This window comes from Patella vulgata, chromosome 4 (genome assembly GCF_932274485.2).
Source record: "Patella vulgata chromosome 4, xgPatVulg1.2, whole genome shotgun sequence".
NCBI classification, from domain to species: domain Eukaryota; kingdom Metazoa; phylum Mollusca; class Gastropoda; family Patellidae; genus Patella; species Patella vulgata.
Window position 1 is genome coordinate 61110600 of NC_065882.2, and position 18396 is coordinate 61128995.

Genomic DNA, 18396 nt, shown 5'->3' on the forward strand with positions numbered 1-18396 from the left:
TAGTCAAAGCATCTCGATATCCCTAATGTTATTGTTCCACTAATCCCTGGTTCCATATCACTTGGGGAGACATGTATTCAAATTATCTGCCTTGATAATCGTTCTATATTTATCGATCAATCAAGGAAGTGGCCGTAAGGAAGTAACTTGCATCTTGTTGCAACAAATATGACCGAAAAACTTCACCAAAATGTTGTTTTCATTGTTAAAAAGTAGGTACAAACATATTTTTGTGAACATATACAATGACACAGACTGGTTTGTAAACTGTTTTTTGATTGGTATGCAGCATCTACCAGTATGGCCAATGGAATCATCAAGGACTGATAATTTGAATTTGGAAATAGACCGAGGGGTTGTTGGAGTAGAACAGAACATATTGGACCATAACTTCCCGGATCATGGCCCCTGTTTAAGTAAGAAAAATCCTGTTATTAGCTTGTGGTCCTTCTAGAGATCCAAAACTGCCTGACAAAATGGCTGCTCCCTGAATGCAAATAGTGTTTAAGTATGTAGTATCAAGGTTGTGGACCCTCTGGAAGTAACAATTTTATCTAATTTTGATGAAACTTAAAACACCTGTTTATATCCCAATGATCTCAGTTCCTTTCATTATTTGTGCATATTGGACCGTAACTTCCTTGATGATTGTATGAAAAAATCGCGATTTTAGCTTGTGGGCTCTCATTTTAAAAAAATCGTTTCAATATATTATCGTTACACCCTGATGATGGTTAAGTTCAAATTATGGGAAAATAGATACAAAACTGCCCGACAAATTGGCCGCTCCTTGTACGCAAATTGTGTAAAAGTAAAAGGTCACAATTTTTGTGCGATTTTGATGAAACTTAAGATATATCTCTATATCCCAAAGATCTCAGTCCCTTTCGTTATTCGCGCATTTCAGACCTTAACTTCCTGGATTATGGTCCCTGATTGTACGAAAAATCACGTTTTTGTTTTAGCTTGTTCTCTATCCATCTCTTGCAAAATGTGTAGTGGGCGTACAGCACAGTGCAAGCTTATGACTAGCCCCCGTATCCATTCACTTAATCTGCCATGTGCATTGGTTGTTTGTGGTGTCTGTATATTGTGTCCTGTCTCTAGGTTTATCTTGTGGATTTGCTTGTGTGTGATGTGGTCCACCTGCACTTACTATAAACAAACCACTTTTAGATGACTGCTGCGTTTCCTTTAAGCTAACTAACTCAATCTAGTAACTAACCATGATATTGTGAAGATGAGTTAGTTGTATATAATTTTATGTGAAAGTTATAGTGAGCTTTAATTTATGTAATAATTATTTAGTAATTTCTACATTAACTTATGAATCAATTTGTATGAGTGTGTAAGTCAAGTACATTAATAACAGTTTTTACTACTTATTAATACTAGGTAGTTTATTTACATTTAAGCATTGCCAGCTTCAAAGAGAAAAAAACAGCCAATTTAATTAATTTCATCAGCATTGCTGATATGATTCAGAAATAATTAAGATAGGCGTTTAATATATTTACCAGAAGTACTGTAAATTATATACAATAAAAAAGACTTTATATCTCAACAAAAGCACAGAAGGAAGTGATTTGAGATGTTCTAGAAGTAGTAAGCATACCCTTATTAACCTGCATATATTCTGAAGATCCTTCGAAGTTTTGATATCTCTTTATCATTCTTGTCTAAGCTTTATATCTCAACAAAAGCACAGAAGGAAGTGATGTGAGATGTTCTAGAAGTAGTAAGCATACCCTTATTAACCTGCATATATTCTGAAGATCCTTCGAAGTTTTGATATCTCTTTATCATTCTTGTCTAAGCTATAGTCCCTCCTTACATCGTTTTGTCAAAATTTCAATTATCTGTAAGTTTGTAAAAGAAATATTTGAAAAAAAATATATTCCCAAGTTTTGTTTTGGTTGATTATGGGTAGTTCTACAATTTTCAACTTTAACCTTTGTAGAAAACTCGGCCCGAAGGTATTGATACATTGTTTGAGTGAGAGGATGCTGGGATATATCATTTCTTCGCTAAAACAAGTCAACGAGGCCAAGGAAAAAAAACTTAGAAGGCATTTTGATGTCGAACATGTGTAAAGTTGCCAAAAAGATGAGTTAAATTGAGGCGATGTTTTTGCTAGAGGGGGGAATAATATTTATCTAGTCGCAAAATTTGCTTTTACTAGGTGAGATAAATGGTTTGGATCAACGTAAAGTATTTTATAGAAATAAACAGTTTTAAGTTCACTTCTTGGTTTGTGTGTGAATATTTATTTATCTGAAGATATTGCAGTTGATGTTTTGTCTTATAGGAATGCCATTACCATTACACCTAAAGACAAATGTCATTTAATAGAACTGTCGACATACACATGGACTACATTCACAGAAAGGAATCGTACCTCGCTAAAGTTCATTGTTTTTTACAAGACAGTCTGCTGCCAATCAATGTTGCATGTCTTTTTGTATTTTCAGTCAGTAAAACAAAAAGTATAATGACGTCGTTCACATGTTATCAAAATAATTGTCTGACTGCTTGCTGTAAGTTCTATAAAATATAAACAGGCATAAAGAAAGAAATCCCTCCAAAATAAGAAATTAACTTCAGATACTACTTCCAATATGAATACAGCCTATGAATTAGAGGAACTATCATCAAGTAATCTCACTATAATTTACAGTTCTTACCATTGCTCCTTCAAAGTAGGATTTATGTCGGAAATTAACTTTAGGTACCAGTCCACTTGTTGAATGTGAACGCAGATACTCTGGATAATTTGCTGAATGGCACAAACCACAAACTTTACATGACAGTCGGGCTGCGTGGCTGTCAAGCGGTGGATTCTCAATGCAAATCCTGCCGTGGGCCGAGGAGAATCTTAATGATTTTTCAAGCCTAGGACTGTGCATTCACGCTTCAAGGGTGGTGACTGCGAGCTGGCCCAGCTTCCCCCCCCCGTGTTTCTAGTCGTTGGGATGGGACAGGTCACATCTGAATATAATCTTGCACATAAATTAACCCCTGACAATTGGAAATGGAAAAAGAGCAGCCAGAAACATTGCTGTCAGGGCAAATTTGTCCTACCCTGTAGTGTACATGTAACGGTAGAAATACAAACTATTATATGTTTTGTCTCAAAAGGTTGGAAGTATTGTGTTAATTCGATATCAAACATTATTTTAATCCATTTGTTAACTCTAAAAGCCTGTGTTCGTGCAAAATAATGAATGCAAATTTGTTGGTCCCAAAGTGTCACTGGTCTTGTCAATGTTAGCCTACTAATGTGTAATATAGATTTATTGGAGATTAGACCATATTTATTATCATACCAAGATTGAAAATCCTTCAATGCTCTATTAACACAATAAAAAAGGGAAGAATCTATTCTGTGTTTACCTAAATGCACCTTAAGTACACCCCATAGTCAGCTTCAAATCTACAGAACTTGAGAAAATATTGGCTGCTATACACCCATACATATAGAAATAACTAGAGCTTGGGTTATTAATGTTTTGCCGATGGTCTTTAAACTTAATTCATTTTTCATTTACTGTAGTACAGAGGGGAGTGAAAATAATTTGACTAGGTTTTCCTGAAAGTTTCCAGATGGTAATATCATCAAACAAGCTGTAGTTTTTGTCCAACACCAAACCAACTGCTTCATTCAAGAGTTTCAGAATCTCAGAACAAATCGTCTGTACATGACCTGCTACCATTTAAGATGGAATTTCTAGATGATTTTCCCATTTATTTATATTTTCGTCTCGCAAAGAACATAAATTTTACTGCTTTGTTCTAGCGAGGCAGACCAAGCAGACCTTAAATCATTGTAATAAATTTTAACATTAGTTCATTTACTTTTCTGAACAAATCTTTTACCCATATTTTTAAGTTATAAAACAAATTAATAAATCTTTTGAAGTGAGGTTTTTATGTCTTTACACTGGTTTAAATATAGGTCTGTTTCATGTGGACGTATTATGCCGTCGCCCCTGTCCGTCCGGACGTCCGTCCGTCCACAATTGTTTGTGGACTCTCTACAGGTCACAATTCTTATCCGATTTCGACGAAACTTGAAATATAGGTTTATCCCCAAAAGATCTCGGCTGCTTTCGATATTGGCATGTATCGGATCGAAACTTCATGGATTATGGCCCCTGTTTGTACGAAAAATCACATTTTTAGCTTGTGGACCCTATAGAGGTCACAATTTTTATCCGATTTTGTTGAAACTTGAAATGTAAGTTTATAACCCAAAGATCTCAGTTCCTTTCGATATTTGCGCATATCGGACAGTAACTTCCTGAATTATGGCCCCTGATTGTACCAAAAATCACATTTTTACCTTGTGGACCCTATAGAAGTCATAATTTTTATCCGATTTAAAAAAACGTTCTATTATATCACCGTTACACCCTAAGGATGACTGAGTTCGAATTTCGTGAAAATCGGCCCAAAATTGACAGACAAAATGTCCGCCGTTCGTTCCCAAATAGCGTAAGAATATGGTATATCAAGGTTGTGGACCCTATAGGGGTCACAATTTTTATCCGATTTTGTTGAAACTTGAAATGTAGCGTAAGAATATGGTATATCAAGGTTGTGGACCCTATAGGGGTCACAATTTTTATCCGATTTTGTTGAAACTTGAAATGTAAGTTTATAACCCAAAGATCTCGGTTCCTTTCGATATTCGTGCATATCGGACCGTAACTTCCTGAATTATGGCCCCTGATTGTACGAAAAATCACGTTTTTAGCTTGTGGACCCTATAGAAGTCATAATTTTTACCCGATTTAAAAAAACGTATTATTATATCACCGTTACACCCTAGGGACGACTGAATTCGAATTTTGTGAAAATCGGCCCAAAATTGACAGACAAAATGGCCGCCGTTCGTTCTCAAATAGCGTAAGAAAATGGTATATCAAGGTTGTGGACCCTATAGAGGTCACAATTTTTGTTGAAACTTGAAATGTAAGTCTATAACCCAAAGATCTCGGTTCCTTTCAATATTTGCCCATATCTGACCGTAATTACCTGAATTATGGCCCCTGATTGTACAAAAAATTGCGTTTTTAGCTTGTGGATCCTATAGAGGTCATAATTTTTATCCGATTTAAAAAAACGTATTATTATATTACCGTTCCACCCTAAGGACAGTTGAGTTTGAATTTTGTGAAAATCGCCCCAAAATTGACAGACAAAATGGCCGCCGTTTGTTCTCAAATAGCGTAAAAATATGGTATATCAAGGTTGTGGACCCTATAGAGGTCACAATTTTTATCCGATTTTGTTGAAACTTGAAATGTAAGTTTATAACACAAAGATCTCAGTTCCTTTCGATATATGCGCATATCGAATTGTAATTTCCAGAATTATGGCCCTTGATTGTAGGAAAAATCACTTTCTTGTTAGCTTGTTCTCTATCCATCTCTCGAAAATGTGGGCGTATCCTGCCTGGCAGCCGCTGGTTATACGACCACATTGAAAAGTGGTTGTATATTGTCGTCGCTTCCGTTCGTCAGTCAGTAAGGCGTCCACAAGTTTAGAAGCAATGGCCCTTGATCACTTTGAAATATCGAGAGGCTCAAGTTAATGTCTGATTGACTTTAAATTTATACGCACAAAGGTCATGAGACAAAGAAGCCTATTGATTTTCAACGATTTTTGATAATTACTGCCAGAGTTATAGCCCTTGACCTCTTTGGAAAATTTTGTAGAAACTTTTGAGGCTAAAGTTAATATCTGATAATTATTGCCAAGAGTTAAGGCCCTTGATCCCATTGAAAAATCTTGTGGTCACTCTAGAGGCTAAAAATTAATTTCATTCATTCATTCACTCTAGATTGAATAAACAATAAAGTGGGGGACCCTTTGGGACTATATCTTATCGTTAATGCCATCCGGTGCGAATGTTCTTAAAGTGTGATTTCATTGGCTGTTCTAATGGCATCATTTTTGCGATTATCTGGGTTAGTCTTAAAAAGCTCCATAATTTTAATCATAACATTTCGTATGTCCTTTTAAATTGAAATGTATTGCGGCCGGTTTTGGCCTGTTGTGCTTGTGTCTAATGCCTGCATAGTGTTCCTTTATTCTTTTTGAAAAGGCACATTTGCTTTTTTTCTACATATTGTTTTTTTACAAAGAGAGTAGGTTAATAGTCTAGTCAAACAATTATAACCAGAGCGACAAGAAAATAACTGTAATAAACTAGTTATTTTGGTCTAAATTATTACAAATATCACAATCTTTCTTGATACATTTTTAAAATAAATTTTGGAACTTAACTCTGTTCGTTTGCTGATTCCTCAGTGGGTATATAAGTCCCGCTTTCATGAGACAAACAAATAAAAACAAATTCTAATCTTTTCTGATAATTACTTCATGGGTTATTACTGATAATCAGATTTTCATGTGTTGTAATGTTCTCATTACTGACAAGAAAAAATATGCAACAACACCTGTTGACTGCCCGGACGACTTAGCTGCTGTGAGCGTATGTTTCATTGCCTGGCAACCTATCTTTGAATTAAATCATTAAAAAGATGAACCGTTCTAATCTACTTAAAATGGGAGCCATCCGATGCCCTAGAGAGTTGATTATGGTATTGTCATGTTAATAACAATTAAGGCCTAAAGACAGACCTGCAATAGGCACATTAGTTCTTGAATAATGTATCTTTAATGTTGCTTAAAATGAGGATGTAATACTTATTTGGTGACAGATGTATGTGGTATTGAATAAGTCACAAGAAGAAAAATACAGACTATACAAGTAATAAAGTAGTTGATCAAATCTACATTTTATAATCTTTCTAAAATTATTCATATCAAAACCTGTTAACATATGTTAGATAGTGAAATTGTGCAAGCTTCACATTCAAACTGAAGGTGTAAAAGATTATAGAATAGATCCCAGATATATTTTCAATAAATAAAACATTTTAATTCTGTTTGATATTCTCTTAGAACCCTTTATTTTAGTCATAGACAACTGAACATTTTCAAAGAAATAACAATGTCTAGTTGTCATTGGGGTGTTTTGCAATCATTTCCAAACTGCTCAGTATGTTGCATGAAACTTTCAGACATGGTAAATAGGCTGGAGGGTTTTTTTTTTCATTTTTAAACACACTTTTTTTTTTAGGGGGGAACCATATTGCTTATTACATAAACTTTCTTTTGAAGTGAGATAGTTAATTAACAAATTTCCAATGTGAGTTTTAAAGTAATTTTCAAGTAGTCAGTATTCTGAGATGAAAATTGGATATTTTTAATATCTGTTTTTTTTTGTTTTTGTTTTTTTTTAAATGTTCTTATGTTGTAAAATCTGTGACTGCTTCTTTAAATGAATAGATGACCTTGAAAACAACTTAGTAATGTATTCGATCACAATATAATATTGTAAGTGTGACAACAGGATATAAAGCCATTCAACTGTATAAACTTTCTTGTGAAATAAGTCTTCAAAAATATTTTGATTGTGAAGATCTGGCACTTGATATGGTTGGAAACTTAGGATGAAGTATCTATCTGGTATAAAATAGGTTAACTTTATTTTTTAGAATACAGATTTTTTGTGTTCAAATACCTAGTATCATGGTCATTAGGTGGCACAGGTAGTCTGATTACTGTATTCAGATTACTTCTGTGAAACAGTAAAACCTGGCAATTGAGCCAAGCTAACGGACAAATGCTGCAAAACATGTATCTTGTCTTCTTTGATTGGCATTTAGTAATTGAACATATTAACACAAGGTACAATTTTATGGATACACAATTACTGAGTTATTAAGCAACGTTTGTCATATAATCTTTATTTTGAGTTTGAGCACTCACAATTCCCAAATACACTTACTCTTTGTTTCAATATTTCCACGTAATCTTATTTGAACATGTCCAAAGGAACTGTTGTAGTCTTATCAAGTCAAGTTTGGAATCAAATATTTTACTGATGGCTTTTTAAAAACTATAATAGGAGAACTAAATAGCTTTAAGTTAATAGATTATCTTATTTGATCCATATTTTCATTTGTCAAATAAGCTTTCTATATGAAAATCTTTTAAATAATTAATATATGCAAAGTAGTCAAAAAAGAAACAAATCCTCCAAATCTTTTTAACAAAATAGAATCATTTGGAATTAATGAGGACACAAATTAATAAATTGAACTAGGATGGGAGACAACTCCTCAATGAGTAATCAGTAATCATGCTTAAAGAATATTGTTGGCTTCAAGAATCATCAAGCTTAAAAGTCGTACAGTCTTGTCTCTGATATCCATCCAATGAAACATCACCTAATTATTTTTTATATAAGAAAAGATGTGACTGCAAAAGAACAGGACCAAAATATAACAAATTAGACATATATATGTATTAATTACACACTTACATGTATGGTAGACATTGAACTTTCATTGAAGTAATTTTAGAATAACAAAATACAAAAAAAAAAAAAAAAATGAATATACATAAATATCACTAAATGATATATTTTATACCTCTGTATAAAGGAGTGTGGGCAGAAAGTGTTGCACTTTTTTTTTTCTGTTCTCCTAGAAATAGTTACCACTTTTTAGACCAGTAACTGGGTCCCAAGGTCTACTCATCTTGTTGTTGTTGTTGGGGGTGACGCTGTTCTGACAAAGTCGAAGGCTCAGACAATTCAAGTATGATCACCATAAAGGACTTTGATACTATATAATGCCACACTTCAAAGATGGCTGCGATGACTCTATGCTTGGTTCCTTGTCCATATAGTATGTTTGTACTTGTTTCAATTATTTTATTTAAATATTTGTTTTATTTATAGATGTATTGATGGCCTGAAATGAGTGAAACCAGCATTGTCTGTATGAAAAATCCAATCACCATGGATCCTGGGCCATTGGATGGGAAGAGATCCATTTCCCCCGATCCAGAAACAGATCAAGAGGTAAAAGTAATGATTTTAACACAAAAATATAATCAAACTTTTTTTTTGTTTTCTTCTATTTTAACAATCTTTTTTATAAATCTCATATTTATAGGAGCTAAATCGCTAATATTTGGGACCTGGAAATTGACACAAATGGTTCCCAAAGCGTATAATAATGTAATATGAATGTATATAAACTGATTGACATTCAATCGTTTCCGTTTTACTCTAATTTCAAATCAGTTATGTTCGGCGAAATACGCCAGAAGTCTCAATCAAATGGCAATCTCTAGCGTCTGGTTATTCCAATTTACACCGGTAGTATTTATTGCGCATGCTCTCCAGAATATGACGTCACCGTTTGACATGACTTATGGAATATATCTAGCCTCGTTCTTTGGGTCCCTTGTTACAAATGGCGCCGAAACACATCATAGTACACGATTCGTACTTTGTCTTAAATATCGGATATCAGAAGCCCATCTTTTCCTGGTAAGATCACAACATCAATGTTGATTTAAATTGACAAATAATTTGTGTTTTGTATGGCCTTATTATTCAGATATCCAGAGAGCAATGTGATAATATTACATCTATACATGTTGACGAAATATTGCAGATTTATTCTTTTTGCCGTAAAACCTTCCTCCTTATCTGAAGTCTAGAAAATAAGATGAAGTCTGATTGGGGTTTTTTTTTTGTAATTTTTAAATTTTTATAAAACTACTAAAGATAGTATTAAAATACTATCTTTAGTGGTTTTATTGTTCTAGTATGTTCTGCTTTCTCATGTATGATTAAATTGTATTTATTTTTGTCATACCACTTTGAATGATTTTATACTATTGTATGATTTTTATATGTCAACATTATGAATGTGGACGTATTATGGCATCGCCCCTGTATGTGTGTCTGTGGGTCACCAACAGCGCACAGTTTTATTCTTTATAGATTGTCTTGAAACAGTGTGCGTTTACTTTGCCGACTTCGTAAGGCGACAGTTACAGAAAAGAAACTTTTTTTTTTACCTTCATCTATATATAAGTCGATGTGGAGTATAAGATGGAAGACCCAACTTCCGCAGAAAAAAAAGTATCAACTTATACCCCCCAAAAATGTGGTAGTTTTATTAGCAAATTTTTTAAAAATTATTAGAGCCCAATTGTTTAGTTTTTGTCAGAATGAAAATATCAGTCGTCGTTGTTTGTATTTTAGAGGAGAGCCGAAAAAAGCTCCCCTTAATCAACAAATTAAAAAAATCGCTCCCCTAAAAAAGCTCTCCCAGTTTCAATAAGAAGAGGGATTTAGAAATTAAGGAGAGTGATTTGATATCAAGGAGAGTGATTAATTGTGTGTATGGGAAATGGTTCTGAAGATCAATAACTGTTAGGTCATTCCTGGATTCATAAATGATAATAAACCCCCCATGACTTTGTAAAGGAGAGCTATTTTTAATTTTGCGGAGAGGGAGAAAAAGCTCCCCTTGGTCGACATTCAGGTGAGAGCGATCGCTCGCCTTAAAAAACAATGACTGAAATATGAAATGGAATGACATTACTGAATATTTATTTATTAATCCTTTTAAAACTATTTAAAAAAAAAAAGAGAAGGGAACTAGAATTTTGTTTTGTTTGTTGACAGTAAATGAATTTGTACTTAGTCCATGATTAGTCATTGATTTTATTTAAATTTAATCTGTCTGATGTAAATGTTACTGAATGCTTGATTAGCCTTCTCCATTTCACCGGAGATAAACAATCGTCTTAATTACCTTTGTGCTGATAACATTATTTCTAAATTTGGTCCTATAAAAAGTCTTCATTTTCTGGACCCAATCTGGTTATTTGTGTGTCCAAGTTTCATGTTACCAAAGATCTTACAATAATCGGCCACATTTCTGTGACTTCCTAATCCCCTCTTTATTTACAGCCAATCAAATTGCCTGTAGGTCTATTCAGACTATTCTGCTGCATGATCATGTTGGTATAGCTGTATGTTAGCCACGATAAAAATACATAAATTTCCAAGAACTGTCACATCAGAGGAAAAGTTAATAAGCCCTGGACCTGTTCTAACTTTTGTTCATTAAACTTGACTGGCTTTGGTCATCACTGACACAATGATCTATTGTATGGACTCCTCGAATATTTTTGGTTTATTTTATACATATTAATAAAATGAAATGAAATGAAATGGGGTTTAACGTCCTACTGTTCTGCTCCTATACTGGGCTAATGAAGACGGGCATATGCCATACAGTGTGCTGTGAGGGAAATTTTGCCCGGGCAGCGGCACTATCGCCTACTCTTATATCGAATTCCAACTGCCAGGGGATCTTTTACGTGCATTCCAATATATACACGGGACCTTGGTTTTTCGTCTCATCCGAAGGACTAGGCAGCAGTCCTTGTCAGGCCCTCCGTCCTGCATCAATAACAAGGGGGAACCACGCCGAAAAAATCTGGATGAACTTTCTCGGCCGATGCAGGGATCGAACACCCGACCTCCAGGCTAGCGAGCCAGCGCCTTACCCAATTAGCCACGTGATCTCCTATATACATACTAATACTAATAACACCAAGACTTTCAATAAGGCAGGTTTAAGTCTTTGACCTGGTTCTGTTTGCATTAATTTCTTATGGAACGGTATACCAGGCTGCATGACATCCTCTATGAAATATTTAGGTAAAATTCTATGAGATGACACCAACATGTTGGCGACTTTTTCTAAAAATGGATTAAGTGAAGCAAGAGGATTCTGGTTTTCTAATGATTTTCTAAGTTTATCTTTTGGTCATTGTTTTGAATACCTAAATAGGTTAATTGATACATGTATGTAATTCTAGAATGAAGTCAATCCTGTGTCAACAATTCAGTTAGGAGATAACCCTGTGCATATTTTAAAAGGGGAGTTAACTCTTGAGCGCTTATTGTAAATGATCACCATCTTCTTCAAAATTGTTAATTACACTAGAGATAACACAATATGTCAGGGTGTGAACCATGTGCATCATCATGCATTGCTCATAGACTTCATAAAAAGATTAAAAACCTACCCATAACTCACTCTATTATTAGGTCTAATATGCAATAGACAAAACCATGCTAATAAGAAAAACTATTAACCTAATAAATTCTAAAAGATGACATCGAACATACATGTACTTCCATATTTTAAACTTCTACCATCCAAACAAATTGAATGAATAAATGTGAAAGCATTTATCCTGGTAAGTATTTTCTACAAGCCTGTCATAAAATGTGAAATTGACCAAGCGATTCTAGTTCTATTTCCAAAATGATTTTGGACTGAAATTCACATAGTTGAAATTAAAAACAAAAAACCTTATAATTTACTGAAGGTTACAAATTTAATTTTAAACAAGATAGACATTTTTTTTGTGTGAATTGACCCCTCTTTTTTGTCTTCCTGAGTTAATTTAATAAATTCCTCTTCCTTGTTTGATCTTGAATATGATCTTTTAATGAAATCATCTGTCAAGTTGCGCGTAAATTACATATTTATGTTTATATCCGGGGTAATATAATCCACAAGATTATGTTTCCCAGCTAAAATGACCTGAAATGATATTAAATTGGCTTTAGTTACGCTTAGTTATTTTTCACAATTAAATTGTCCTCTATCTGACTGGCAGTTCTTTTAACATGGAGTGCAAATATAAAAGCTAGAGTTATTGGAAAATCTATTTTATCGTTCTGTTAAGTAAGTCTTATGACGACTTTCTGACGCCTTTTTTTTTTTTTTATTAGTGAACGTTTCTTTCCAAAAATCTGTACTGTTGCTGGAAAAAAACAAAAGAATAGGCATTAATTTTTGGTTAACATGAAGGCCTATATACATTGTGAAAACTAAAATACATATTGTGGTTTAGTTGGAAAATAAGACCCTGGACTGGGTATCATCAACAGTTTTAACATTTGTATTATAATGTAATAATTTTATTGGTGGTAATCCCAATAGATTAAACCAAATTAGAGATTAATGATCTTGATTCTTTGTAGCAGACTAGACCATGTTATTCTAGAAAATTGTAATTGATTTACTCAATAAATCAAATTTAGAGTTTACAATAAAAAAGTTTTTGTTGATGCATGAAAGGAAAAAAGGCTTTGTTGATGTTTTAAATCATCAAAGAATAAGATTTATTATGATATTTTATATTGATACAAATAGTTTATAAAAACAATAAATTGTTTACAATTTCTTTGCCCATATGTTTTTACATTCACAGTAGTTGAAAGGATTAACTGCACAATGATCAGATTAACCATCAAGATATTCCCATATCTTTTTTTAATCCTTGAATCTCTTAAAGCTATACATTAAAAATATAAATCATTGATAAATATCTTGCTTTCTTAAAAAAGACATTAAACATAACAAAAACACCTCAAATTATCTTTTTGCAACTCCCCATTACAATATGAAACCCCCATTTAAAAAAGTCTGTCTTGCAGACAATGTATATTATTGTTTCATGCCGCAGCATTAATCTACCCGAACTGTTAAAGACTGTTAATCATTATAAAAGCCTTTTTAAAACCCGATAGATTTCGTTGATAAATAACTGATTGACACTTTCCTCCTGTAGGGAGTCTCTGCTGACTGTCAAGATTTGATATTACTAATTTCATGTAAGTTGATTCTTACCAACACTGCTAGTATTTCACCAACTTATCTAATGCAACAAATTATATGGTACATCTCCAATGTCCTGTTTTCATACAAGAATTGGGGGTCGTTCATGAAATTTGGCTCAAACATAATTGTGTTAAGCATAATTATAATAAAATGCCACATTTAAAAATATAGTGTAAAAAAAAAATAAAAAATTTTGAAATCAATATATTTCTTTTCACTGCAACTCATTTGAGAGAAATCTTTTTAAAATTGGAAATATTCTGTAATATGGCCTTCAGACAAAACTTCCATGAATATATTCTAAAAGGTAACTTACCATGACTAGTAAAATTATTATTACCTGTACAATTTGTCCATCTAATCTGGTTATTGATGTTTTAAAATAATATCAAATTACTAGTTAATAATTTTCCTATTAGATGTGAAATTCTTATCTTTAAATAATTGTATTTACAAATTCTATTCCATATAATAGCACTAATAGATTTTTCGCAAAAAATATTCTTAAATAATAAGCAGCAATCTAGTTTGCTTTAATGATAAAATTTCAAAATGAAAAAGTAATTGGTGAATGATAATCGGTTTTTTTTTCTGTAGAATACAAACATTGCTTTTAATGCATATCACAATTCAAACATAGTGCTAAAATTACCTTAAAGTAATACAGACATCTCAGATTTATTTTGTCATTAAAGCCATATTGTACATATGATATGTTGATAGCGAGATAGTAGAAGAGACCCGGTACAACATCATGTTAAGTTTGTTCCGTTTGTTCAATAGCAGTAATAAGAACTTTACAATTCTCGGCTACACTGTTTCAAGGTTTTTCTTTAATCCCTGAGGGTTGTTTTCTACTTTGTCTTGTAATATTTGACAGTTAAAATCTGTTGTATTCACGGAAACATTACCCTTCATTTGAGATTCACGCTTTCCGTGTGGTAGATACAGAAGAAAAGTAGCAGAAAGTTGTGTTGATTTGTAAACTACCGAAGCAAAAAGTCTTTAGGTTTAAAGAATTTGTACAGTAAGTTATTTGGAACATAAGGAAAAACAAATATTGGATATTTACTGGCAGTTACTTAGATTTAGTGTTAAATTGTGAATTGACAACATGAAGAATTGATTTTGAAGGTATAAGAATAGTTTTAAAATCTGTTGTTTTTTTATGTGCAAGGGATCCTTTTTTAATTGAACTGGGATAATATGACTTGACACTCAACTGACCGGAAAGATATATCAAATTTTCATGTTATTAGATAGAAATAAGGTTTGTTAGAATATTTGACATTATTCCCATGAAAATACTTTATCTGCGTCACATTGAAGATTGTTTGTGGGTTGAAAAATGTTATTAAAACATTTTTGTCTAGAAATTTACTAGTGTTATAAAGTTAAACTTAAAAAGCCAGTAACGAAAGTAAGATAAACCAATGAATGAAATTATAGTGAGATAAGAAAAATAAATTCACAAAATATATATTGATTTATTAAAGAAATATATTGAATTATTAAAGAAATATATTTATTTATTAAAGAAATATATTTATTTATTAAAGAAATATATTTTTTATTAAAGAAATATATTTATTTATTAAAGAAATATATTTATTTATTAAAGAAATATTTATTTATTAAAAGAAATATATTGATTTATTAAAAAAAACATTGTTTAATAAATACATCCAAACGAAAACTAGACAAAGACTCATTAATCTATGTTTGACCCAGAATAATAAAATGAATAAATAGATTTGAAATATAAATCAGTAATTTAATTGTCAAAAAAGTTTTATCTGCATGCCAGGATTAATAAATAAATGAATGCATGAAAAAGTGTATTGAACAATAATAAACAATAATATATGTGATTATGTTTAAATGATATTAAAGCATTTCCTTAAGTGACTTACATGTACTTAATATCAACTATAAATGGACATAGTGGGGGTCGGAGGTGGATGTTGCACTTGAACAGGCAGTTAACTTGAATAAATTCTAGCAGGAATTAATGACTATTTTAGGTTGATTGTTAGCACTTAAGATATATTTCCTGTTAATTTCAACAGTTTTAAAAAGCTAATTCCTGTCTTCCGGGTCCATTTATATGCAAGTTATTAATACACTGTTCTTTTAGGTATTGAGTGTTCATTCAATGGACACAGATTTTAATTTTATCCATGATAGTTTTGATATTTTAGTTAGCATGGTTTTAAAATTTGTTGAAATTGCTTAATTTGAAAAGAAAACAACCTGTGATTTATTTATTTGAAAGTCAACATTTACTGTTAGTTTTGAGGTTAATTTTCAGACTTCATCATTGTTTTAATGGGTTTTTTCATCTTTAAAATTGGATATTCAAATGAATATTTAAGGTAAAGTATATTTAGTTTTGAGGTTAATTTTCAGACTTCCTCTAGCTTTTATTCATTGTTTTAATGGATTTTTTCATCTTTAAAATTGGATATTCAAATGAATATTTAAGGTAAAGTATATTTTCTTTCCATATTATAGACATTTTATATTCTTTTTGATTTGAAAATAGTTGACTTGACTTTTGCATGTTAAAGTTATTTTAATTGTATGGTGTTATAAAAACAAACGGAACCATATAGGTATATCTACTTCATTTCTTAGTTTAAAAATAATTGTTTTTAATATTTAGAAACATTATAGCGTATGTGGAACATCTCCTGTTTAGAAGCATATTTTAGTAGGTCTGTAACAGCCCTGGTTAGAAACAAGATATTTTAGTACATTTGTAACAGCCTGTATGTTGAAATAACCTAATATTTTATCCAACAATTTACATTTTCTCTTATTTATTAATGCTATGTAAATACATTAATAGCATAAATTTACATTGTGTCAGAAATGTTGGTTACATTTGTGTAAAATAATTTTAGATTTCATTACTATTGATCATACAAGTACAAGATTTTAATATATCTGTAGTACAGACCATCAGCTGTGTTATAACAGTGAAATTCAATCTGTATTGCAAATTTAAAAGTTTGTATATAAAGTTTTAGTATTTTTAAACTTATCATTAAATTTATTTGTTTTGTTGTAAAAAATAATTCTGACCTATTGAATTATTTGTGAAATTTTAGAATTGATTCAAATGTATGATTAGGCCTAAAAGAAGAGAAATCAGTTTTTGAAAATTTAAATATTGTGTGAGGGTATGGCAATCCCTGTTTTTTGTAAGTGGAAATATTATTTGGGGTTATTACCAGTTATTGTCTAGCAATCACTTAATTCCATTTTCGTTTATATGTAGAGTTAGAGCTATAATTAATCATTTGTTACATGCAGTTTCAACATCTATTCTAACAAGGGAAAAGTTTTTTATTATATCAAACAGGGATTGAAATTCCAAATATTTGTTATCAAAATATATATTATGATTTATTTTTCATTAGGGCGTTTGGCTATTATTTTTGAAATGTGATATTTTAAGTGATGTTTTCAGGAAGGTAGTATTAATGATTTTTGTTTTTAAAAAATATTATTCATGTTTTGAGATACAGAATAATACATAGATTATCAAATAAGAGAATTGAAATGCAAGCCATCCGATGTGGAAGATATTAATTACTTGTGTTATGTGTTTCACAGCGCTTAAAGAAAGTGATTTTATAGTGCAATTGTTCTCTAGCACACCATTGTGAAAACATTATCTGTAGGTACACAGTTTTGATTTAGGTTTGGTAACATACACCGAAAGATCTTTACCGCTATTCTCACTTCATGACTAGCTGTCTGCGAGAGGTTTTAAACCCCCTTCTCTAATCCCCCCAATTGTATGGACCAACATGAAATCTACACATCTTGATAAATAAGCGAGTTTGTTGATGGAAGATATGTAGGCCCGCCTTAACCAAAATAACCTATCTTAATTAGCATTAGACTTCCAAAAAATCTGTCCCAAAGAATAAAGGTTCATTTATTACATTTTACAAATTGCATTTATACTGAAATCAATCTCACAATTAATATTAACTGAGAAAAAAAAACATATTCTATTAAAAATATATTTTTTTTGTTATATGTCTTTGACAAATTGCATTTTCATTTGTTTTTATATATAGATTTATTGATTTGATACTTTTTGCAATGTAATTTTACAAATTGTCTTTTAGCAGATGTATTCTAATTGGTTTTCTTGTTGCTATCGTTTAATAGAACTAACTACAAAACACATACCTGACCCGATCACTTTTATGGCCCAAATGAAAGAAATTACATAATCAAAACATATTTCAGTTACAAAACATATTTCAGTTACAAAACTATTTTAACATGAAAATAAAATTTCTAATGAATCTGATGTAGCCTGTCTGCAACCCATATTTTTTCTACTCTGTGCACATTATTAGCTGCCATTTGACCAAAAAAGTTTAAGTTTGAAGTTTTTGTTGTTTGTCATGAATTAACTAACTGTATTAAGGTGACCTCTATTTTCCAGCCTTGTTAATTCAATCCAGGTCTATTGTTACTATTTTGCTCATCCATCATGTTATTTCCATTTGATGGACAGTAGCATTATCTCCCCTTTTGACCTCCCTACTGGAAGAACAACAAAAAGAGTGTAAATTACAGCCTACTATTGTTGTCGGCAATGGTTGAACTCAGGTGTTACCTTGTAATAAACTTGGCTACTGTGAAAAAAGAGTTAATACAAGACATGGTGATTTAAAATAGTCCTAATTCCACAAATATCTTTACCAAGCCACTGCTTAACAGTGCTGCCGTTTCTTAAATGTAGGACCTTTTCCCGTATTGTTTGTTGTTCTGTTGGTCTCTT

The 18396-nt window shown here is 31.8% G+C and overlaps 1 protein-coding gene across 3 annotated transcripts in view; it reads left to right on the forward strand.

The window, feature by feature from the left end:
- The window catches only part of LOC126817486 (eyes absent homolog 1), a 118193-nt gene that overhangs the window by 26753 nt on the left and 73044 nt on the right, over window positions 1-18396 (forward strand). For all 3 annotated transcript variants that reach the window (XM_050544495.1, XM_050544497.1, XM_050544498.1), the window contains exon 2: window positions 8819-8941. In XM_050544495.1, coding sequence (XP_050400452.1) covers window positions 8837-8941 — 105 coding nt within the window. In that variant the 5' untranslated portion in view covers window positions 8819-8836. The remainder of the gene's footprint in view (window positions 1-8818; window positions 8942-18396) is intronic.